General features: G+C 43.2%; 1 protein-coding gene across 1 annotated transcript in view; it reads left to right on the forward strand.

The window, feature by feature from the left end:
* Positions 1–447: 447 nt before the first annotated feature.
* PRKCQ (protein kinase C theta) overlaps positions 448–24,829 on the forward strand; it is a 68,337-nt gene continuing 43,955 nt past the window's right edge. The window contains exons 1-3 of the mRNA XM_068168852.1: positions 448–693; positions 18,714–18,799; positions 20,239–20,364. Of these exons, the coding sequence (XP_068024953.1) occupies positions 20,247–20,364 (118 nt within the window). The 5' untranslated portion in view covers positions 448–693; positions 18,714–18,799; positions 20,239–20,246. The remainder of the gene's footprint in view (positions 694–18,713; positions 18,800–20,238; positions 20,365–24,829) is intronic.

The raw sequence follows: 24,829 nt of genomic DNA on the forward strand, positions 1-24,829 counted from the left end.
CTGTGCGCTTCACCACATTTCCTCTGCCAGCCATAAGAAGATCCTGTAGCATAGGGGGCGGGGTGGGGGTGTGTGTGTATATTAAAAAATCAAGTTCTTCATATTTTTTCATACTTTTTGGTGAGCATTTCTTTCCAGCCATGATTTCACTGTATGCAAAGGTCCCTTGCAGGACTGAACCCAGTGCTCACCTCTCAGCCAGCGCCAAGCCCCGGTGATCGGACCGTTTTGTGGACAAACCCGGGAGGAGCTCAAGGGGACCAAAGGGGTGGAGATGGCGACGCCGTGGAGCAGGGTGGTGCTGAGAAGAGGCGGTGAGGGCAGCCCCGGAGGGGCGGGGGTGGTTGTGGAGGGCTGGGCTGAGCTGAGCCTGGCGGGAGCGGGCGGAGCCGAGCAGAGCCGGGCTGAGCTAAGCTCAAGCAGTGCCAAAGCAGAGTTGAAGTGAAACAGGCTGTGCAACTGAACCAGGCTGTCTGGACTGAGCTGAGCCGAATCGAGATGAGCCGAATCAGGCTGCGCCGAACCGAGCTGAGCTGAGTCGAGCTCAACTGAACCAGGCTGCGCCGAGCCGACCTCAAGTGAACCAGGCCTCCTAGAACTGAGCTAAGCCGAACCAGGATGTGGCGAGCCGAATTAAACTGAACCGGTGTGGGCCGAGCTGAACTGAGCTGAACCGAGCTGCCCGGGCAGCAGGTATCACCTGCGCAGCGGTGCGGGGGATGCGCGGGTAGGGCAGGGCAGGGCAGGGCAAGGCAAGGCAAGGCATGGCAAGGCATTCAGCGGCGGGGCTATGGGGAGGGGGGCTGGGGAGAATCCAGCGAGACCCTTGGCTGCAGGAGAAGCCCAGGGTAGCGAGGAGCTCACAGATTATGTGCAGGGCAGAAGGGACACCCTGTGCCCAGCGGGACAGCGACAGTGATAAAGTTTGGGGCGCTGTTTGGTGCTGTTAGTATCTCGTTTTACCTGGGACGCTTCTCAGGATGCTCTGCTTCAGCTCTTTTTCAGTTATGGGATTTTGAAGCTTTCATCTTGACATCTAACCAATGAGGGTTTTGATTTGGGTTGGGTTTTTTCTCTTTTTCTTCTTTTTTTTTTTTTTTTTTTTGGTATTTTTTTTCCTTCTTTTTTTTTTCTTTTTTTTTCCCTCCCCCTGCCTTTTTTTTTTTTTCCCTTTTCTTTCTATTTTGTCTTTTTTTTTAAAATTTTCCCTTCTCAAGAGTTTGAATTCGTTCAAGCCCTACACCTGATATCCTTTATGAGAGTTTGTGGTTTCATAATCACATTTTCCTGCCTTTATAAAAGTGTTGTTTTTCTCCCATGTGCCTTCAGGCAATACAAACAAGGGGAAAATGAGAAAACTAGTGAAAACCAACTGTAACCAAAGTGTTATTCAATACAGTAAACAAACTGGAAAACAGAGAGGGAAAATACTTTCCCCAGTGAGGTTGTATGATAGTCGTTGGTCTTTCTCAGTTACAGCAGTAGACAATAAGACCGACAGAAGTTTGCCATGCTGACAGTTGCACATGAGGGTCTTAAACGTCTTTTCCAACCTAAATGATTCTGCTGTTCTATGATATTAGTTTTAGAGGTGATACTGATGTTTGATGATTGGACTTGGTCTTAGATGTCTTTTCCAACCTCGATGATTCTATGATTCTCTGATCTCAGGAGCTGGATGTCTCATTCTCAGATCAAGTTTGTAATGTTCTACCAACTAACTCTGTGCTGAGCTTGTAAGAGAAATGAACTTTCTCCATCCCTCCTCCACTGCATTTCCTTCTGAAGGAGAGGACTCAAAACCCCAGCCTAGCTACTCTATCTTGAGACATGTTGAATACTAATGAAGTGAAACTCTTTGATGTAATCAGATCCTTTTAAATAGTAACTACAATGCAATTAACGAACTTCTCAGCTGCACTTTAAACTCCAGTAGTATGATACTTTGCAGGGGTAGAAGCTTTTGACAGACTTTTTTTTCCCCCCTTTCTTTCTTTTTCTACTGATAAACCAACAGTAGCAAAGAAAATTACTTCAGCAGCTGAAAGCTGCTCAATTGAGTTAGGCTAATAGCAGATTATTTAGTAGGGTTACCAGGGCAGGAAGAGATAAAGTTTCACTGAACTTGCTATTGAAAAAAAAAAGAAAGGCAGGGGGAGGGAGAAACAACTCTGTGGTGCATAGGGAAATGTTCTGACTTTGGTGTTTTTGAACAGCCAAATCCTTCAGGTCCTGGACTTGTGTGTTGGTTGTTTCTTGTTTTTTTATATTTCCTTTTTTATCTTCCTTTTTGATTGAAGAAAGGACTCCACATCCCAGCTGAGGCCCCCAGGTGTTTTTTATTTTTTGGGGTGTGTGTTTTAGGGACCAGCAAAAAGCATCTGCTCCAAGATGTTTCCTGTCCCACCTGATTAAAGTGGAGCAGGGCTGCATTCTCAGACTCACCAAGCTATTAGCTGAATGTCTGATATTTGAGATAAACCTGGATCTTAGTGTGGCTTCCACGTTGTTGCCTCTGTCTCTTTTTTGGCAGCTAGACTGGACATGGGACTTTGACATCTACCAGCTTTACTTGCCAAAGCTCCCAGAGTTATGTGGAATCCTTCATCTTTCTTTCATGACTTTTTTGCCAACCCCTGTGAGAGCTTGCAGTGAATGAAGCAAATAATTCTCAGTTTGTGCAGAGGTTTCCACCTTAAAAGACTTCTTGCTTTAAGAGCATGTCCCAAAAAAGGCAACAAGGGTGGTATGAGAAGCAGCTGAGGAAACTCTGTTTGTCTAGCCTGCAGAAAAGGAGGCTGAGGGGAGACCATGTTGCTCTCTACAACTACCTGAAAGGAGACTGTAGTGAGGTGGGGGTTGGTCTCTTCTCCCATGTTACAAAAGATAAGACTACAGGAAATGGAATTCAGTTGTGAAAGGGGAGGTTTAGGTTGGATAGTATGAAAAATTTCTTCCTCTACAGGGTTGCTATGCCATGGAACAGGATGCTCAGAGAAGCAGTAGAGTCACCATCTTTGGAGGGCTTTGAAAGACATGTAGAAGGGATGTAGCCACAGTGGTGGACTTGACAGTGCTGGGTTAACAGTTGGACTAGATGATTTAAAGGTCTTCACCAACCTAAATGATTCTCTGATTCTATGATAAGAGGATGCTACAGTTGCACCGGCATATGCAATGCAGAGTTTAGGAAGACTTACTCCCTATATGTCCTTGTTCAAAGCCCTACTGAAGATTCAGATCCTTCTCCTGAACCTACTTTCTACATCTCATCATCCCCCCTGTGCCCATGCTGTTTTTGTAATCATACTGCTACTTGGGCTAAAACTCTTAATTTTTTTCATGCCAAGGAGAGCTGTGAGCAGAGGGTTATTAAACTGCCAGGGTGGAGATAACTAATTGGTATTTTTCCTGGCTTGGGTAATTTTTCCTCTCAAAGAAAGTTAGTTGACCCTTAGAGCTTCTCAAGGATGCAGTGTGTGCCTCTACTCTACATCAGAGATGGAAATTTCCAAGGAAAGGCTTGGAGGAAGAGATGAGGAAGGAGAGATGGAGGGAAGGAGAGTTCCAGCAGCTTAGCTTTCCAGTATGACAAGTTTTATTTTTCTTCCTTTTCCAGGTTAGTTTCTGTTTGTCCTCCCATTTTATTCTGAATAGGTTGATATGGTGAGTATAACTTCTGAAGGCAACTTCTTGGTTTATTCTCTTGTTGTCTGGGTTTAACTACAAAGGGCTTTGCAGCAGCCTAAGAAGGAGAGAAGTGCTAACCACCTTCCAGGCCTTTGTCAGGAGGGCTGCTCTATAGGAGCTTCTGCTTGCATTTTGCATGTGTGTTTGTGGATCTAAGTTAAAGAACAGGGCTGCAAATTTTGCTGTTGCTTCTCATGTTGCTGAAGCCAGGATTTGTGTAAGCAGATTGCTGTTCTTTGCCTGAGCTTCAAAAAGGAAGAGAAAGTCATTCAAGCAGTGTGAACATCCAAAACCTGTATGTGTGAAATCATCTGTAGGACTAAGCAGAGCCTTGGTCCTGTCATCTTAGGTACCCTTAGCTTCATGCACACGTCCCCTGCAGGGTTACTCACATGCAATCTGCCTGTTCTCACACAGAAATGTTCACCGGATCATGCTTGTGGTTGACATCAAAAGGCTGTTAGCCTGTGAACTCACTATGATCATTTATTTCCATACCATGCTGTTGGTCTTTGTTTGCCTAAACTTGCATCCTGACCAGAGCTTCTGACTCCTGGATGTAGGCCTGGCTGGAAGGAAGACATTAGCAAAGGCAATGTGAACTGCAGGCCCTTCTCTGTAGCCAATTGCAAAGTGGTTTTTATATTGTTTTCTTGTTTCTGTTAATTTTGTGGTTTATCAGGCCTGTTCAAGATATTTGATTTGACACCACAAACCAGATGACATCCAACAGCAGATGTAACATTTATTAGCTTTGATATGTGGGAAGTTTAGGCTCAAGGTGAGGAGAAAGTTCTTCACTGAGAGAGTCGTTAGCCATTGGAATGGGCTGCCCAGGGAGGTGGTGGAGTCACCATCCCTGGAGGTATTCAAGAGGGGATTGGATGTGGCACTTGGTGCCATGGTCTAGTCATGAGGTCTGTGTTGACAGGTTGGTCTTGACGATCTTTGAGGTCTCTTCCAACCTTGGTGATTCTGTGAATGAACAAATGTGTCAAATGACACACTTCTGGTTTAGCAACAGAGAATGTCCCTGGGTTGTATCTCCTCCCCCTCTACTCTGCCCTGCTGAGTCCACATCTGAAGTATTATGTCCAGTTCTGGGCTCCCCAGTTCAAAAGAAACAGGAAACTACTGGAGAGAGTTCAATGGAGGGCCAAAAAGATGCTGAGCGAACTGGAGCATCTCTCTGATAAAGAAAGGCTGAGAGACCTGGAGTTGTTTAGCCAACTAGAATACAGGAGGATCCATCTGAATATTAGGGAAAATGTTTTTACTATGAGTGTAGTGGAACAGTGGCCCTGGCTGCCCAGAGAGGTTGTGGAGTCTCCTTCTCTGGAGACTTTTTAAACCATCCTGTATGTGATCCTGGGCAACGTACTCTAGATGAACCTTCTTTAGGAAAGAGGTTGGACAAGTTATCTGAAAGTTCCTTCCAGCCCCCACCATTCTGTCATTCTGTACCTTGTAGCAACATCATTCCTTCAGAGCATATTGCTTGGGCAAAATGATGCCAGCTCATTTGGGGATATTTTTAATTCCACCTGTGCATAAGGATTGTCATAGAATGGCTTAGGTAGGAAAGGACCTTAAAGATCATTTACTCCAGCTTCCCTGCCATGGGCAGGGATGCCTCTCAAGTAGACTTGACTACTCAAGGCCTCATCCGACCTGGCCTTGAACACTCCCAGGGAGGAGGCATCCACAACCTCCCTGGGCAACTTATTCCAGAGTCTCACCACCCTTGTACTGAAGAATGTCTTACTAAGATCTAGCCTAAACCTACTCTTCCTCAGCTTAAACCCGTTCCCCTTTATCCTATTGCTAGACACCCCTATGAGGAGTCCCTCTCCAGCCTTCCTTTTCTACCTCGTGTTTGCTCCTTTTGGGCAAAAATGCTGACTGGAAAAGTGTACAGTTATATAGGGTGTACTGACGGCAGGATGAAAAGAACACCTTTCATGTAACTGTGTCTTGTCTCTCCCACCACAGGGCCACACGCATGGTTCAGGTGTACAGTTCAGTTGTCTCTCAAGTAAATTTCTTTATGTTCATCTGAATTGTAAAGAGCCCTGAGATTTAGAGATGCTGAGCACTACAGAGCATTTTTCTGTGGTGCTTTTTTTGGTTGGTTGGTTGGTTTTGTTTGTTTTGGGGGGCTGGTGGCTTTTGTTGTTTGTTTTTGTAAATGGTTATCTACACATCACATTTGACCTGTTTTGGGCTGGTTTGCTTCTCATTAATTAGCTGCCTTGATTGTTATGAATGTTAATATTCTTTGCACTAATTCTGAAGTAGTGAGGCACCTTTTCTTTGCTGTTGTTTTCAAGTACAAATTTACTTCTTGTCACCAGGTGGTGCAACAAGATGGTCAGAGCATATGTGTAGGAAATACTAACTCTAAAATACCAAAAAAAACCCTAAAATTTGCAGTTGGTAAGCAAATCAGAACAGGGACATTATGAATCTTGTGGCCATCTCTGTCTCATACTCAGTCTGATTCTGGTTTTGCTATGAATTATGTTCCATCTACTGAACTTATTTCATTGGAGAAGTGAAGGGAGTCTTGATGCTGAGACCATTTTAGTGCATCCTCACCCTGTCAGGTCAACAGGGAGAGGTTTGGTGGATACAGCTCATTATGTGAGCACTTTGTGCTGTGTCCTCTGCAGTGTTTTTCCTGCATGGTCATGTGTTTTAACCTACAGGTGCTTGACTAACACATTCCACCAGTGATATTTCTTTCCTTTGTTGGACTGTCTTTAGCATTAAGTGAAGGTCTGTGACCTGCTGCCCATTCTTTCCAATGGGGCAAGACACAGATCCAACTGGCAGCAGGTGTGGGCCACTGGATGTGCTTCTGAGATCAAGTCTGTCCTATTCTTTATTGTGAATCTGGAGTTACTGGCTATGCTACTGAAATAACATGGCTGAGCAGCATGCTGCAGTCAGCGTGACCATTTAAGTTGACACTTAGTGTGTGTGGCCAGCGCTCTGTAGGCACGCTTTGAGCAACAGTGTATGGCAGAGACTGTTCTCTGTAGGCAGGATAAACGAAGATCTTTAAAGGAAGAGAGATATAGCTGAGGGATGGATGTACTTTTATTCTTGAAAGCAGAGAAACTATCTTGGTCCACTCAATATAGGATGTGTTTTCCATGCACTGCTGACCCCAGCAGTACTGGCTTCACTTCACGATATCACACTGCCTAGTTTGAGTTTAGTAGGATCTTTGTGACTGTCATGGGGCAGGAAGGAGATATGTCATTGCCTTTCTGAAGAGATGGAGCCAGAAAAGGGTAACGAACTTAATGAATTGTCCTCATGTACTGCATATAGCAGATTTTGGAACTTGGCAGAGAGGATGAGAAGAAATGCTTCTCCCTTGTCACCAACATGGGCCTGCTTCTCGTTGCTGTGTCTGGGCCAAGTGTTGCAAGACTGTATCATAGCCCTAAAAAGACATCCATGAGGCATTGATGAGACTCTGTATTTTACCTTGGTAAACATGAGGCATTTAAAAGATTCAGTAACAGCAGCAGACAACTTATAACTAAGCAATACCTCTAATTCAAACAGATTCCTCGACTGTTGTGGATGAAAAAGTTAATATGAGCTGGCAATGTGCACTCACAGCCCAGAAGGCAGGTGTATCCTGGGCTCCATCAACAGCAGCATGGCCAGAAGGTTGAGGAACGGAATTCTGCCCCTCTGCTCTGATCTAGTGACACCCCACCTGCAGTGCTGGGTCCAGCTCTGGAGTCCTCAGCACAGGAAAGACATAGACCTGGTGGAGAAAGTACAGAGGTGGTCACAAAAATTATCAGAGGGCTGGAACACCTCTGTTTTAAGGACAGGTTGAGAGAGCTGGGGTTCTTCAGATTGGAGAAAAGAAGGCTTCAGGGAGACCTTAATGTGTCCTTCCAGTAGTTAAAGAGGGCCTATAAGAAAGATAGGGACACCTGTTGTGACAGGGAAAAGGGTGATGGTTTTAAACTAAAAGAGGGGAGATTAAGACTAGATCCAGGGAATAACTTTTTTGCACTGCAGATGATGAAACCCTGGTCCATGTAGTCCAGAGGGAAACATTCAAGGCCAGGTTGTTTGGGTCTCAGAGCAATTATACCCCTGCTCATTGCATTTGGACTAGATGAACTTCAAAGGTTCCTTCCAACCCAGAGCATTCTGTAATATTCAGGGACACCACAGTTATCAACAGGATGGCTATCACATTAATGAAGATGTCAAGCTTTGAGATCATTTAGCACTATAAATCCTCATAAACATTGCCCCAGACTTATGCATGTGCATTGGGAACAGAAAATCAACTCTTATTTCAGGACTAAACTTGTACATAGTTAATTTTTCACTTGGATCCATTCTGAGGAGGTTTTTCATGTAGTCATTTGATTTGCTGTGAAGTTTCTATGTGCTGGTGAGCCTGCTTCTCTTGTGATGTAAGTCAGGAGTAGCTGTGGTGGGGGGAATAATCAGTCTGAGTGAAAGAGGAGGCATTTTGGGTCTGATATGTTGAGAAGAGAAAAAACAGCTGAGGCTTACAGAGATTTGTTCTGGCTTGTGAGTGGGATTTAGGCAAGGTCATACCCTACTTATCCATGGAGACCAGAGAGACAAATGCTGATGCGGGAGTCACTGTTACTTGTCTTGAAGTGCTGTGTACATGTTGAGAGCTGAATTCACCTAGATTTTCCCCTCCCACCCTTACAGTAACACTTACTATTTATGTTTTGATTTGTTTTGTTTGTGAAACAGTGAAGAACACACATCCTTTAGCTTCTGTTTTCAGCTGCACTGTCCCCTCCTTCCCCTCATACAAATGGAGGGTGTTTATCAGGACATCTAAAGACATTGTTATTAAAACATCTGAGTAAACTAGATAGAGAAAGTCTCTGAAAGCAATTCTGGATCACTGTCATCCCCTCCATTAAAGGAAGGTGGTTCTCTGAAATGTATTTTTGAGTGAAATTGGAAAGGATGGTGGTTTTACCACTTCTCATCATTAGAAAATTAATTTATATGGCTTATGTCAAGGTGTAGCATTGTTTAGCACAGGACTTAGAGAGTTAGGTAACGGTTGAACTTGATGATCTTAAAGGTCTTTTCCAGCCAAATTAATTCTGACTCTACGTCAGTTTTTTTCCAGTTCCTGGTTACTAGCATTGTCTTCTTATTTATAGACCAGATTCAAATCCCATAGAGGGTCAAATAAAGATTTCACGGAGTTTTGATTTAGAGTCTATTTAGGGCCTGTGTACTTAGACAAAACTGTAGACCATCATTGTCTCCTCAGGTAATTTGTGTGTTTCTGCAACATGTGGTAGTTCATTTGGGTCTTGATGCAGATGAAGACTGATAAGCTGGTCTCTAAACTTGTCAAACTGCTAACAGGTGAGACACCACAGCTGGGAGCCATCCACTCTTGTCTCAGATGCCTAGGTGCCGCGCAAGACATCTCCACCTAAACTAGCTGTCTGGCCTCTTTCAATTGTGAGACATTTGAAGGTCACCAGGAATTTGACCCATTTCAGTCAGCAACATGGACATAATGGAAATTGAAACTCCAGCAAGTCTCATTCTTTTTGTCATTTATGAAGAGAGCCTGGGGTGAATAGTCCATATGCAGTGTACATAGAGTAGGTAGTAGAGTGAAGTTCTAAAGCAAGGTTTCAGGAATCCCAGCTATATATTGGTTTCTTCAGGCAGTCTCATATGCTTATAGACCTCTTTTGCTAATCACACAGAGGAAGGTCCTGGTGACAGCAGCATGGTAGACAGGAAGTATGTGGAATGAGCTTTGGACCACAGTAGTGATGTGAGCCTCTGAATTTAATCCTTTCAGGGAATGCCATGTATGCTTCCTGAAGTCCTGGTAGCCACCAATGTGCCTCTTTGTGGTACAGGTCCTTTTGTCTCTGCAGTTGTGTATGGTAGACAACAGCAATGCTATCACTACTTTAGAAAAGACTTCCTTTTGGGAGTGGTGAAGAGGGAGTGGTAATTGATTATAGGCTTTGTCATTTCTAGAGCAAAACATTGCATTGATTTCTTTGGTCCATCCTTGCTTTTCTGATCACAGTAAAGGGGCCTTAATTGCCTAACATGAATAATCAACTGTTGCATCTTTGCGAATGCTGCGATGGTTGTAACTGGTGCCATTGCGCAGAGGTGCCATGACTTTAGAGCTAGTCCTTGGTTGGGACTAGTCCTTTTGTGAGGTGTTCAGCCTTACTGGAGCCAGAGCTCCTTTATTCGTCTAGAAGTGTAGGTTTGAATTGAGCTCTGGTCTGACTAAGGAAGAGGGAATGGTATGTCACAGTTTATTTAAGGAGGCAGCTTGAGTCCAGAGGCATTGGGAGTGGGGAAATCATAGAGGTTGGTATCACAATAGTGTTGATGAGAGAGGACACAGAAGGGAGTCCTGAGACTGATGGGTTTTGGTGAAGCCATGGAAGAAAAGACTGATGGAGAAGAGAAAATGAAGGCATAAGCTACAGCTCTGCCATCTTCTGCCATGCAAAATATGTGTTTCTGCTTTTAAGGTACTCAGCAGAATAATCATGAAGCTGTAAGGGTGTGGAGAAGGCTGAATTATCTAAAATATCTGCAACAGTTTTCAATGTAGAGTGTGAGTTGGACCAGGTGCTCTTGGGGGTAGACCTTCTTTCAAATTTACTGGAAGTATTGCAGGGCGAAGAGAAGGAGGTTGAGAGTGTGGATCAGAGCTTATGCTGTTGGTGTACCTAAAATGAAGTTTTCTGGCAGTCAGGCATCCTTTTGCAGTTCTTAACTGCTGAGCCTGATAGAAAATGTATGGATCTGGAGAGGAGGGAAGGTAAAACACTAATTCTCCTTAAATACTCAGGGAAGCTCTGGAGAAACAGAGAAAAATCCTGGATCAACGCTATTTTCTTAAAATACATCTTCAAAGTCCTTTGCGTCACACAAAGGTAAGGTGTGGGTGTCCAGTGTGGACTCCAGTTACAGTCTGAGGCTCCTCTGTGATAAATGCATCTGCGTTTCTGGGGAGTATGTGGTAACACCAAGCACACAAGAAGCTTCATTCCTGACAGATGGCTAGACAGATATGTCAAGGATGATATAGACATGTCTGCCAGGAGGCAGAGGGATGAGCAAAGTGTTCTTTTCCAGTCCAATATTTCCATTACTCCGGGTCCAAAAACCTTTAGCAAATTTTTAGATTAAAGACACTGAATACTTCTACTGCTGAACCAGGTTAACCATAACCATGAAACTGTTCCTGCAGAAGGAAGGATGTTAATATGTCTCATTATGGTACTTCTTTCCTCCTTCCTTGAAATGTTTTTTAAAGGAAAAGAAAGTAAAAGAAGAGGTTCAGATGTTGGCACTGGCAAAAAGTTCAGTGCATAAACAACCATACTGATACAAGATCTTGGCCTACACCAGAAATAGTGTGGCCAGCAGCTGCAGGGAAGTCATTCTGCCCCTATACTCAGCACTGGTCAGGCCACACCTTGAGTACTGTCTCCAGTTTTGGGGCCCTCAATTTAAGAAGGACATTGAGATTCTTGAATGTGTCCAGAGAAGGGCAACAAGGCTGGGGAGAGGCCTTGAACACAAGCCCTATGAGGAGAGGCTGAGGGAGCTGGGATTGTTTAGCCTGGAGAAGAGGAGGCTAAGGGGAGACCTTATTGCTGTCCACAACTACCTGAAAGGAGGTTGTAGCCAGGTGGGGGTTGGTCTCTTCTCCTGGGCAGTCAGCACCAGAACAAGAGGACACAGCCTCAAACTGCACCAGGGGATGTTTAGACTCATGGTGAGGAGGAAGTTCTTTGCAGAGAGAGTTGTTAGCCATTGGAATGTGCTGCCCAGGGAGGTGGTGGAGTCACCATCTCTGGAGGTGTTCAAAAAAAAGATTGGACGTGGCACTTGGTGCCATGGTTTAGTAGTCATGAGGTGTTGAGTGACAGGTTGGACTTGATGATCCTTGATGTCTTTTCCAACCTTATTGATTCTATGATACGATGGTGAAGTTCCACCTGTGTCATTGAAAAAAAAAAAAATACACAAACACACAGACAAAAACTCCCAGAACAAAAACAAGCAAACAAACAAAACCCCCAACCAACCAAAAAACCCCAAAACCACCATAGCAAGAAGTCTGTGAATGAGTGCCTAAGTCTTATAGAAATACAGGAAATGCTGGGCTAAGGAACAAGAGGCTAAAATGGAAAGGAGATATTGTAGCTACTTCAAGATACTTTTCTTTCCCTTGCTTGAAAAGCTCTTGGAGAACATTCTGTGTGCAGCGTTTGAAAAACTGTTGCTTCGAGTTTGCCCTGTGTTTGTTAGCAGGCATCTAGAACCTGAAAAGAGGGGTCAGATTTTAAAATGATAAATAAATACAATGGGGATAGCTGTTTTGAAACCATTTATGTTGAGGTTTGTTCCCATTAGGGACTTGGTGGGTCTGCTCTGCTTCTCTTACAAGTTTGTTGGAATAATGTGGAGTCTAGCTTTAAAAGTCTTGCCTTTCCAGAGGGAGGTAAATTCATGTTGTCTACTGGAAAATAAAAGGCATATCTGAGAGAGATTCTCCTTTTGATGGGAGACTTTGGCTCCTTTATATGAACAAATTAAGAAGTGCTGAGGTGTGTTTTGAAGCAGACCTTCTTTCTAGAGCAACTTTCAGGTCCTGAAGAGGAAGGATGTATGGGGTCCCCACACACAGCTGTATTCCACTGACAAATTTTCAAGTTATCATAACTGCTCAACACAAATGCATCTGCTCTCAGATCAAACCCCACAGTCTGGGTCCTTTTCTCTGGACATGAGAGCATCAGTGGTAGAACTTACGTGATTTTGAGGTACAAGTAATCATAGTGTGGAAATAGAAATTCTAGAATGGGTATGTCTTCATCTATTTTAGAAGAGTGGCCAGCAGGTTGAGGGAAGTGATTCTGCCACACTACTTTGCTCTGGTGAGATGCAACTTGCAGTGTTGGGTCCAGCTCTGGAGTCCTTAACACAGGAGAGATGTGGACCTGTTGGAGTAGGTCCAGAGAAGGGGTACAAAAAAAAATCAGAGGTCTGGAGCGCCTCTCCTATGAAGAAATGATGAGAGAGTTAGGGTTGTTCAGCATGAAGAAGAGAAAGCTCCAGGGAGACCTTATTGTACCCTTTCAGTGATTAAAGAGACATACAAAAAAGATGGGGGCAGACTTTTTAGCAGGGCCTGTTGTGATAGGACGAGGGCTGATGGTTTTAGTCTAAACCATTTTAAACTGGTAACTTTCAGTGTTAGGTTGGATGGGGCTCTGAGCAATCTGATATAGTTCAAGCTGTCCCTATTCATTGCAGGCAGATTGGACTAGATGACCTTTAGAAGTTTTTTTTTCTGATGAAAACCATGCTGTGTCTTCTTTAGGATGGGATAATGCACCCCTACAAGGCTATAATGGGAGCTGGGCTGATAGCCCATGTGTGTGCTGCAGTTGTCTGCATATGTTCATGTGAATCCACCCTTAATCTCTTCAGCAGCAACGAGACCATGATTTCCCAGTCCCTTTATACCAGCCAAAGTGCAGTTGCTGCATACCATTCCTCACATCACCATTCCTGCTTAGTGCAGGCCCATGCATCTGTGCTGGGTCGAAGGAGGAAATGGATGCAGCTGCAAACTCACTTATCGAATAAAGGAAAGAACAAGAGCTAATTTAGGAGAAATCTGTTCCCTGATCCCAAACCCTGCACAAACACTGAGCCATGATGGCAGAGGTTGGGAACCTGCAGTGTGAGATGGGCTGGAAAGCTGAACCATGTCTTTGGAAACAGTCTGCATTTAGGTCAGGTTAAAGAAATTGCATGAGGAAACCTAAGAATAGAAAAGCAGAAATTCTCTGTTTTTAAGACCCAGCTAGACATGTATGGTTGTAGATCCTTTCTACAACCAGAGATGTGATTGTAGATCCTGTCCTAGAGTCCATGGATGTATGCAGTAACCATTGGTATTTCCAGCAGCAACTTTCTGCAATTCTCCAGTAGGATCAATGCCAACTCTTTCACAGCTGAAAACCTGTTCACCTGCATTAACTCCATTGTAGCTAGATCATGTAAAAGATCCAAAAGACTTGAGGCTCTGGTCTTGCTTTGTGCACAACATGTACAACAGGAAGAAGCCATGTGAATTCTGCAGTCCAAGCAGCCATGTTTGTGGGTTATGTACAGGGGACATGGTCCTGTTAGTGATACACACAACTTGCTCTAGACACAACGTGACAAAATTAGCCACAGACTTTTAAAGAGAAGGGCCCATTCCTGTGCCTTCCACTGGCCACAAAAAAGTCTGCAAGCTTCATTTAATGTGGCAGAAGAAATGCTTTGCCTGGGTCATTTATGTCTGCAAGCCATAGGAAAGTGTGGAGACCATCACCTATGATACAACATCAAGCTGTTCTGTGAAGTTTTGGGAGGCTCTTTAGTTTCACAGAGTCTCATATTGTACCAGTCCCATCAGATGCTGCTGGTTCTGCCTTTCCTCACTCTGTACCTTGACTGCCTTTGTGGGATGTTTCAGATAGAGTGGCTGACTATGGAGAGAAGAAAATTAAATGGCTATGCAAATTGCCTTCCTTTTTTATCCTCCTCTGATCCACACCCTTAGAAAGTATGAGAAATGTTGGGTGGCACCCAGAGGGGTTCTGAACTTTCTCCTTTGTGAACAGGCTAGTTTGATCTCATTGCAATAACAGGTGATGCAGGCACCCAAAATGAAAGTCACCCAAACTAGTTGTTTAGCTCCCCATTCCCTTCTGTGTGGAATACAAGGAGAGAGCAGGCAGAGGTGGGGTCTACAGCCATAACTGGTAATGTTCAGTGTTGCTCTTGAAATCGGCAGGAAGACCCTGAGGTATGTTAACTTATGCTCACGTGCAGGTCTCCATCAGCTATATAAACAGATCTTTATGTGGTCAGGATCTGCTTTTTTGGTTGGGAGATGCCTTTTAGGGGGTGAAGGAGAGTTCATACCCTTCAGCTATAACTCCTGGTTCCTTTCCCTCTTGGTGATGCTGATCCTCAGATCATGAATTCATTTTGCAGGCACAGTTTTGCCTCAAAAAGGAGAGAGGGTTGGAAATATTCCTTCTGACCTCTAGAAAATGAGGGGTTTATTGTATCAGGAGAAAAGCATCTCAAATCTAGAAATACTTCCCCACTCCTCTCAGCTGGCCCTCATTCAGTACTTTGCCATCTTTCCTGCATCATAGATGCATCCGTTTTCATTCAGCAATTCAGAGATGACCTTTAAAGTTCCCTTCCAAGCCAAAACATTGTATGATTCTGTCAAATCCCCTGAAGGCAGCTGTTCTCAACACAGTTCTTCCACTGACTAAGAACAGGAGTTCATTTCTTCTTCCCTACTTAACCACAATTGATTAAGCATATTAAGGAGTTTATAACTCTTTCTAATATCTGGAATGATTTCCACGTGTTGCATTCTTCTCTGGAGTGGGCAAAGCTCCCCTGTACCAGAGAAGCAGGGTGCAGGATTACTGAACATCAATTGCACCATATTTTAGTGTTTTATTGGAGGAGAGGTTGCAGGTGGCCCTTTATAGAAAGATACATTTCATCCTTAATTTCCAGATACCTTGTAGTATCCTTTCCACTGGGAAATTAAGCAGACACTCTCCATATCTATTGCAGCTGCTTCTGATGTTAAATTAAACTGCTGCCGTTACAGTGAACCATTGCTGGAGCTGAGTTGTGCTCTTCCTTAATTGTTTATGCCTGTGGATGCTAGCCAAGCAGCAGTCCTATAGTGGCAAATGCTGGAGATGTGACCTGGAGAACAGATGTTTGGACCACAGCCAAGGTGGTTTCAGGAAAGACAGTGAGAGAGAAACAGGAAACCAGTTATCTGTCTGATTTATTGGACAGGGCGAAGGAACTCACCCCAGGGCAGAGTGCTCACATGGGGCTGGTACAACAGTAAACTCTGATTTTAGCTAGCTTGTGGGAAGCCCCTGCAAAACTATGTGTGCAGCTGTTGATTTGCTAACACTGGGTGTGCCAAACCTACATGTTGTGCAGCTAGGTATGAAATTCTAGCATGTTCCCTGATGGCTGCAGAACACTTCATGCAATGTACTGGTTTCTGCAAAGTTATAGAGTCATAGAATTGCTTCAGTTGGAAAAAAACTTAGAGATCATTAAGCCTAAGTGTTAATGCAACAACACCATGGCCATTAAACCACATTCTGAAGTCCCAGCATAAGTCTTTTAGATGTGATACAATGCAGGAGATTTTCTGAAATGTAATAGTCTGAGGAATCTGATCATGACTAGACATTCCCCTTTGCTTTCAGAGGAGAGAAATGGGTTCATCACATGCTAACAGAAGGGTCTGAAATGGGTCCAGCTCGTGATCTGAGGGTGCCAGTTTCTCTCTGTTTGTAGAGTCATTAAGACTGGAAAAGACTTTTAAGATCATCAAGTCCAACTGTCAACCCAACACTATCATGACCACTAAACCATGTCCTCTCTCAGGAGCCCAGCTAATCACCTCACATGGAGATGCAGATGCTGTAGACAACTAGGATTAGGTGAGATCTGTCCCACCTATGTTTTCACAGAATCACAGGCTGGTTGATCTTTAAAGGGACTTCTGAAGGCCTTCTTGTCCATCTTTCCTGTTCAAACAAGAACCACTTGCCCATGACCATGTCTAGATGGCTTTTGAATATCTCCAAGGACAGAGACTCCACAACCTCTCCAGGAAACTTGTTTGTGAAGTACATGATCACACAGAACCAAAAGGACATGTTATACTGTGAGGAAGGCAGGGGGTGTTCAGCATTTTAAAACTGAGAGAAGTTTTAAAGTCAGTGTTTAGGGAGCAGATCCACAGATCTGAACAGATGTCTTGTAGTACTTCCAAGTAATGGGTTTTGGAGCAGTGATAGGAGTCTATAGCAGGTCAGGTTTCTTTCACAGTTTTAACTGTGTTTCAGCTACATTGACTTCACTGGAATGTAAGGAATGCCACGTTCAAACTTCTAGCCCTAATTTTCTTTCAGTAGCACTTGAGCAAACAGTGTTGCTACATTTTAGTGCTGAGTCATCAGCACCTTTGGCTTCCTTTAACACTCATGTTCTTGGATGCCCAACATGTTGATTAGTCATTCTGGCTAACACTCTTGAGTTTTCAAAGGTGAATTTTGAAAGTCCGTGTAAGTGAGTTTGTAGACACCTCCCTGCACATCCTCCTGCTACTGTCCATGGAACAGCAGGTTCTCAAAGCCAGGGATGTGGAAATTTGGAACATGAGACATAATCTCCTTTTGCTTGGCAGTCACCAGAAGTATTACTGTGTGGTAGTTTCAGGCTATGCCTAGAAAATTTTCCGCAGATCTTGAACAGAAAGTGGTAGAATGTAAATAAATCATTATTGGGTGCAAAAAGGAAAATAATGATCAGTTCTAAACAATCCCATTGGATAGATTACAAACACAAGCTCTTTGTGCAGGCTAACTTCTTTTCTCTTTTTGGTTTCTTTGCTCTGGAAGACACTAAATTGTTTCTGATTGACTTTGTTAACCTTGGCTGTGTTCTTTGTTGTGAGTGAGTATCCTAACAAAACAGTACTCTGCTCTTTCTCTTGCCCCTTTGTGTCCAGGGGGGTAAGGAGGGGAGCAGGGAAGGGGAAACTATTAACTCCCCTGTTTTTGGCCAGGGGGGTTCCTGTTCTGTTTATAAATTGTAAATACCTGTAAATGTATGTAAATATTGCATATTTTGTACATATTCACTGCATTTCATTTTAGATTGTAGGATTGCTTGTAAATACAGCTTCATTTGCTTCCAGCTGGTCTGGTCTGGTAATTTAATATTGGGGGGAATTTTCAACCCACCACATTGTGGAATATGGCAGAGGCAGAGAGAATGCATCTCTGTTTGCATGAAGAGACATGATAGAGATGTTATACCTGTTGTCCTTACCCTTAGGCTCCTGACAGCTTTCCACACTGATGGTGCATTGTGCATACAGAACATGCAACTACTTGGATTCCCCTTCTGCTGCCAGAGATCCTTTGATTTGTTTTGTCTTTTGTCTTTAAACTAAGTAATCATCTTAATTTTTGAAGTGAAGGAAATGTCTAAATAATTGCATAAAACTAGGGGGCAATATATATATACACACACACATTTGTTTCCTTCTGTTAAAGATATTTTTCCCTACTTAATTTGATCAGATTTCTCTCATTCCATCAGTCAAGGCAGAAGTTTCAAACTTTTTATGTCGTGAGCCATTCACAAGCCATTCATTGTATTATTGTGCAGTCACAAAAATAGTCTTCCTTACACAACTACCTGTGCTTGAGTACCTAAATGCAACTGGCTTTCCAGAGCAAGTTCACCATGTGTTTTGGTAATATTTTTGAAACACCCTTCAGAGGGATGCTTTCCTCATCCAGAGGAGAACAGGATAATCCTAATCTCCTGCATCCAGACCCAGGCAATGCTTCGCCTTTCCCATTAACTTCTGTAAAATTTCAAAAATGCTGATGTTTTCACAGTTGAAGATAGAGCCACGTGCAGAAGTCCTTGGACAGTCTTCAGACGAGGACTGATAGCTACTGGTGGCCCATGATCCCTGTGTGACTAGGGATAAACTGTAGACAGGAATCACAGCATTTTTTTCTCTCCTCCTGTCCTATCCAATCTTCCCCAGCAACCTGATGGCTTTCTTCTCTTTTAAGTACAACATCCAAGTGAGTTTGAGTCTTTGCTGTTTTCCTGTGTGTCTGCTGACATATTCAGGAACTCAAACAGGAAGGAGTATCTTCCTAGGCTTTCCTTGTATAGATTTACCTTATGTAGGGTAAAATATTGAGGGAAATCTCCTGGGAAACCTCCTCTGCCAAAATCTCTCTCAGAGAAGAGGTGCAGCTGCTTATATGGGCTATCAGTGGGTGTTTCAGTCCCAGTGCTAACTGCAGCTGTTTCTCTTCATTTCATAGAACAGGAAGAAGTAGAAGATCTCACCATATCCAGCTCACAAGCAAAACAATGACCTGCTGTGACCTGGCCATGCCATAACAGAAAGGTATTCTGAGTTTTACAGTCACACTAGACTTCTGCACAGGGGCTTATGGAAGCTAATCACTCCATGCTGCTGGGTGAGAGAGAAGATGCTCAAGAAAAAGTCTACATCTTAGTTTCTCAAGTTTTCCTCTCTCCTTGATGGTAGTGCCATCTGTCTTCTTGAACAAAAAGGCCATGTTTTAAAGTCTGCCCATCAGAGGAGCAGTTATCCCCATTCTTTCACTGAGAAAATCCTTTCTATGTTGCCCATGAGTGTGATGAAAAGAGAATCCACTTTTTCTGTAGACTGAACTTATCTGTCAGGAAAATACCATTTGCAGGTAAGTAAATGCCACTCCCAGCAAAGAATCTGGATCTTCCTCCGTGTGAGGCTAGAGAAGTTGCTCTTGGATAGAGCATTTTATGTGGTACAAGAGGAAAAGACTTGGGATGCATACCACACCATAAGTCATTCAGCTTTTTGTTGTTGTAGTTGAACAATATACTGTTGGCAATATATTTGACAGGAAACAGCTGGTGATAGGAGTCACATCTTTTAACTTTGGTGGTCCAAGACACTCAGTCTGCAACTGAGTTCAAAGTGCCTCTTGCACCTCATTGCCTAGAAGGCAAGCCAGGAATTGAGACAAGCTCAGAAGCTGACCCAAAGGTTGGGTGGTAAAGCCCAGCCTTTGGGTTCAGATAGCCCAATGATGGCAGCAGTTAATAATTTCTGGTTTCATTAAATCTTCTTGCTGGAAGCTTTGAAAGAGGCTGTAGAGATGGCCAGCTAAAATGCTTTGTTGTGCTTCCTTACATCTAGACTTTATGTTTCTGTTTTCAGCTGCTTAAAGTTACCCTGAGAGCTATATTTTTTTTAATGATATTTTTTCCCTGCCCTACTCTCTGTACAGTGTGGTTCATATGAGTTGAATTTTCTCTTTATAGCTTCACTCACGAATATGGGTCAGCACCAGGCAGTTGCTGTATATAAATAGTACGCAGTTATTTCACAGTTTCATGTTCAGCTTGCAGGCTTCCAACAGCCTTGTATTCCCGAAACCCTTTCTATCCTCATAGCATTTGGGTTCTTGAACGTGTGACTCAACGTTACAGAAGAGGGTATTCCAGCCAACAAAGTCCTGCTTCGGCTCCTGCATCTTATCATTCTCATTCCTGACGGCTGGTGTCCACTCAGAGCTGCTGTTGTGGGTCTTTCTGGCCCTGTGATGAGTTCAGCTACGTGGTTACGCCAGCAGCTGAGCTACATTACCTTATGCACGTTAAACAGCACTTGGTCAGTCTGTCTTCTTGCTAGACAGTGGAGGAAGTCAGAGCGTCTCCAGTTGGATGGATGACTAACGGCCAGCGTACCCCTGTCCGACGCAGATAAGAGGCTGGTTAAAACCGAGGAAATTTTTAGACTCTTCCCAAATATTGCCTGTCTTTTCTTTGACACAGGACTTGTCATGTCTCCCTTTCTGCGTATTGGTTTATCCAACTATGACAGTGGCCCTTACCTGCCATCCCAAGGGGAGGTGATTAACCCTTACTGTGCTGTGATGGTTAAGGAAGCTGTGGAGTCAGGTAAGTGGAGAGCTATTAAATACGCATGTGAGCTTCTATCAGACATACATGCACCTTACTGTGTCACTGCTGGTGTGTAGGAACCTCACTGGCAAATCTTTATAAGGATTTGAGGAGTGCTTCTTGTGTCTCAGCACGTTGCAAGTTTGGTTTTGGCATGATGTGCAAGACCATCTGATTTTAAGATGATGCCAAACAAGTCTATGTCTTTAATTTGTGGTTATTATCAACTGAATTGCAGGTCCTAGCATGTGACGGAGCAGATGAGCTGAGCTATATTTGGTTTCACTTTTCTATGAGCAGTTGGCTGGTTTGTCAGTGGGACTCCAGACAGATGAAATCTGGATGTCCTAGAAATATCCTGGGAGGGCTGATCTTCTTTGTCACATTTTTTTTGAGCAACTGACAGGTCCAGTGACTTTCATAATTTTTTTTTTTTAAATAGCTCTCAAGCAGAGAGCTGTTAATTGACTCTGTCTTTGCAGAGACTTAATTTCTGTTCCTAATTGCTCTACTATGTAAAATGTTTGAAAGTGAAACCTCCTGTTTTCTGTGTCTGGATATATGGGTTGCTGCAGACTTCTCCTAACTGAACAATGTCCTAATAGGGAAAACATTTCTCATATGTCTTGTGCATGAAAGTAGTCGCAGTGAGAGGATGAAAGAACCATGAAAATCAAGACCTTCATCATATTGGCTGTTACTTATTTTAAGTCTTTGATAAATTCTTATTTTGACTGCTGTGACTCTTGAAAAAATTAAATCAACTCAGAAATGCCTTTTTATACCTTGGGAATCCCCTGCACTTTAGTCTCCAGGGAATGTTAAACTAGTTCAAGAAGAAAGATTTTAGAATTTTAAAAATAATTCAGTCTTTCACTGGGGAGGATAATTTATTTGTTACTTTCTCCTTTCTTCTTTTTCTTTTTTTTTTCCTCTTTGGTGTTTTTTGTTTGATCACTTTGGGGCTTTGTTTGTTTCTTTGCTTTATAAGAGTGAGCGTTTATCACTTTGAACTGCAGCTTGGCTTCAGTGATATTGGAAGATGTGGTGACTGGTAAATTCAAAAGGAAACGAAATACTGCATGACAAGATAGCCCTAAGATCTCTTTCACTAAAAATATGTCCTCTTTTAGCTCTGTGCAGGGTTTGGGTATTTGCTTTAGTGAGGCTTTGGAAAGCCATTACTCAAATTGAAGTCTCAGTCAGTTCAAAAGTGAATAAAATTAATTTGGTCAGAACAGACCTGTATTTATTTGTCTCGAGTAGATCTGGAAGTATTTTCTGTCATCTAACAAACACAGATGTGCAAATTAAGAGATATAATTTTTGTGCTCCTGAGAGATTATGATATTATTATTAATAGTATCAGTATTATTGGTGCTATTATTATTATTTAATAATAAAACCAACAGTAAGTCTACCAACAGCAATAAAAAGACAGCAGTGTTCTTGAGAGAACTGTTCTCCATTAATGAGGTTTAACTATAAGAAAAAATGCATCTTTCTATTAGAAGATTCCTGTTTGATGAGGTGTATTTGCACTCATCTAGCCATTGCTCAGAGCATGGTGGGACAGCCAAAGGGACGTCTCATAATTTTAATGATAGTATCAGGAATCACCTAAAACTGATTTACCTCAGGTTTCCGTCTTATGTTGGGTTAAACCACTCCTGGGGTGTATTTGTCTTCTGCTGGTGGAGGGTATTTAAACATGTAGATGACTAACCTTACCTTAAGATAACTAAACCAAGATGAGGCCACAGTGGGATCTATCTCCCCTATAATTCCATTCTTCTGCAAGGATATCAATACCTGATAAAGTCAGCTACCTTTGCATTACAGCCCAAGGAAAGAAACAGGGGTTTCTATGATGGGATTCATCTCACCTTGAGGAAGACATCCATAATGCATCTGATGAATCATGTTCTCTCCAGTGACTCCAGTTTAGACAGTCCACTCAGAGGTACATGTCTGATGCTCAGTGAGATGAGCCTGACTCCAAATACCAGAAATACTCTCAATATGACCATCCTAAGAAGCTTTTGAGATCAAACAGGTTCAAAGAAAGCAAAAGCAATGAAGGTCTCAGAACAAACATTAGTTGACTGTATTTGAAATTGCTGCATCCTTTCTTTGTGATATTTTTTTATCATGATTTGCTCTCTAGCTCCCTGCTACTTGATGGTAATGGGATTAAAAAAGCAAACCAAAACAAAAACTGTATTAGTGCTGTGGTATGTAAATTTTAGCTAAAGTGGCATGTCCAAGGAGCAGGAGTGGATCAGCTGCAAATCTGGTGAGAGATGAAAATAATCCTGCCTGCTAGCCTTGTGCTCTGATATATGGCCATTAAGATTTCTTCAGGGCAAATGACTGATGTGTAGCAGTGAGTGCAAAATGCAGGGCAGGACATGCTTAAATCCAAAGCTGAATCCAGGATAGATCCAGTCCCAAATTCCTGCAAGATCTCTGCTGGAACCGATTTGGTAGATGACTGCTCTCTGGCTTTTGCAGTGTTGTGTTATGACTCAGATGTGTACCACGTGTGGGATTAGCAAATCCGAGGAGGCTTGTTTGTTTGTTTGCAGACAGAGCAGTGGTAGATGATAAATATGTTCGGTTCCCAGCAGAAAGAAGTTTGACTCTGTCCCTTTGTCAACCAGCCATGATGAATACGTCATTGGGACAGAGTCCCCAGGGTTCTGAAAGTAGTGTACACCACCTGTGGACACAGAGGTGTCACAGCAAGGCACCCTAAAGAATTTCAGAAGTTCAGGATAGATCTTGGGCAGCCCTTTTCCCATTTGCTTATATTGCAAAAGGGACTCTGGAATTTGAGTCATAATCTTTAAAAAACAAAAGCCCCCAAATCTCCACATAGTTAAAACTGTTCTGGGAATTTATTACTGATGACAAAAAAGTTCAGAGGCACCTCTGAGGTATAAAAAAATCTGCCCTTTAAAAATGGCTTCTGCCTCCACAAGCCACCTGGCATTGTGCCATTTTACCACCTGTCTTGGTGACATTTGCTTCTTGAAATATCCTGCTCTGTGTTTGAACTCAGCAAGCCACCAGGAGAAATGCTCCTGGCTACAGTGGAAGCTGCTGCCCGGGAAAAACAGATGCTGTTTTATTCTTCAGGAGCTCAGGGTTAGATTAATCCTTGGCAGCATTCCACAGACGTCAGCAGGGATGCGCTGGGGAAGACTGGCTGGTCCCATATATTAGCCAGTTCATTCACATTCCAGGGTTTGTTTATTTAAGCCATATCTTTTGGAGCCTGATGCCAACAGCACTTGTTTTGCAAGTGCTGTGCTTCACACCTGTGGAGCTTCACTGATGTGGGAAAGAAATAAAGGTCTTTACTGAGATTTCTGTTCTTTGTGATGCCAGGAAGTTTACGTCTCATTTTTACGCCTCGTTTTTATGTCTTGTTTTTATAGTTTGTGTGCTTTTGTTGAAAGAATGCATTGAAAATATATTTGCAAGTTTGATGGGAATCATAAAATCATGGAATGATAGTGGCTGAAAGGGACCTCTGGAGATCACTGAGTCCAAGCCCCCTGCCAGAACAGGATCACTCAGGCCAGGCCACACAGAAACACATCATAGAACGGTCCAGGCTGGAAGGAACCTCCAAAGGACATCTAGTCTGACCTCCCCACAGTCATCAGGGACATCCCCAACTAGACCAAGCTGCCCAGGACCTTGAATATCTCCAGGGAAGGAGCCTCAACCACCTCCCTGGGCAACGTGTTCCAGCACCCTCACAGTGAAGAACTTCTTCCTGATATCCAATCTAAATCTGCCCTTCTATAGTTTGAAGACATTGCCCCTCATCCTGTCACTACAGGCCCTTGTAAACAGTCTATCTCCATCCTTTCTGTGGGCCCCCCTCAGGCCCCACCCCCCATCCAGGCAGGTTTTGAAAGTCTCCAGAGAAGGAGATTCCTCAACCTCTCTGAGCAGCCTTTTGTAGTGCTTTGTAACCCTCACAGTGAAGAATTTTTTCCTCCTGTTGAGGCAGAAATTCTTGTGTCCCAGTTTATGTCCATTGCCCTCCATCCTATCACAGGGCACCACTGAAAAGAGGCTGGCCCCTTCTTCTTCACACCCACTCTTCAGATATTTGTAAGTATTAACCCTAGTTAGTTATGAGCCATTACCATGAAAAAAAAAATAAGGAAACAACAGTTCTGGATTACTGCAACTCAAGATCTCCTCTCAGTGACCTCAGAATACGATGCTTAAATCTGCGTATGTGAAAAGCCAACCCCACTTGACTAACGGAGACCAATTCACCTTAGTTTGAGGTGCTTTAAACATTGGGGAAACTGAATTTGAACCTAAGTTTTAACTGCATAACCACTTGTCATACTGGGTAGGAAAAGCTGAGAAATTGTCTTATGCTGCAGAAATGATCTCCACTCTGTTTTGAGATGCAGATCAGTTCTGATGGTCA

This window comes from Melanerpes formicivorus, unplaced genomic scaffold (genome assembly GCF_026170545.1).
Source record: "Melanerpes formicivorus ecotype bairdi unplaced genomic scaffold, bMelFor1.0.p_v2 SCAF_3, whole genome shotgun sequence".
Classification (NCBI taxonomy): Eukaryota; Metazoa; Chordata; class Aves; order Piciformes; family Picidae; genus Melanerpes; species Melanerpes formicivorus.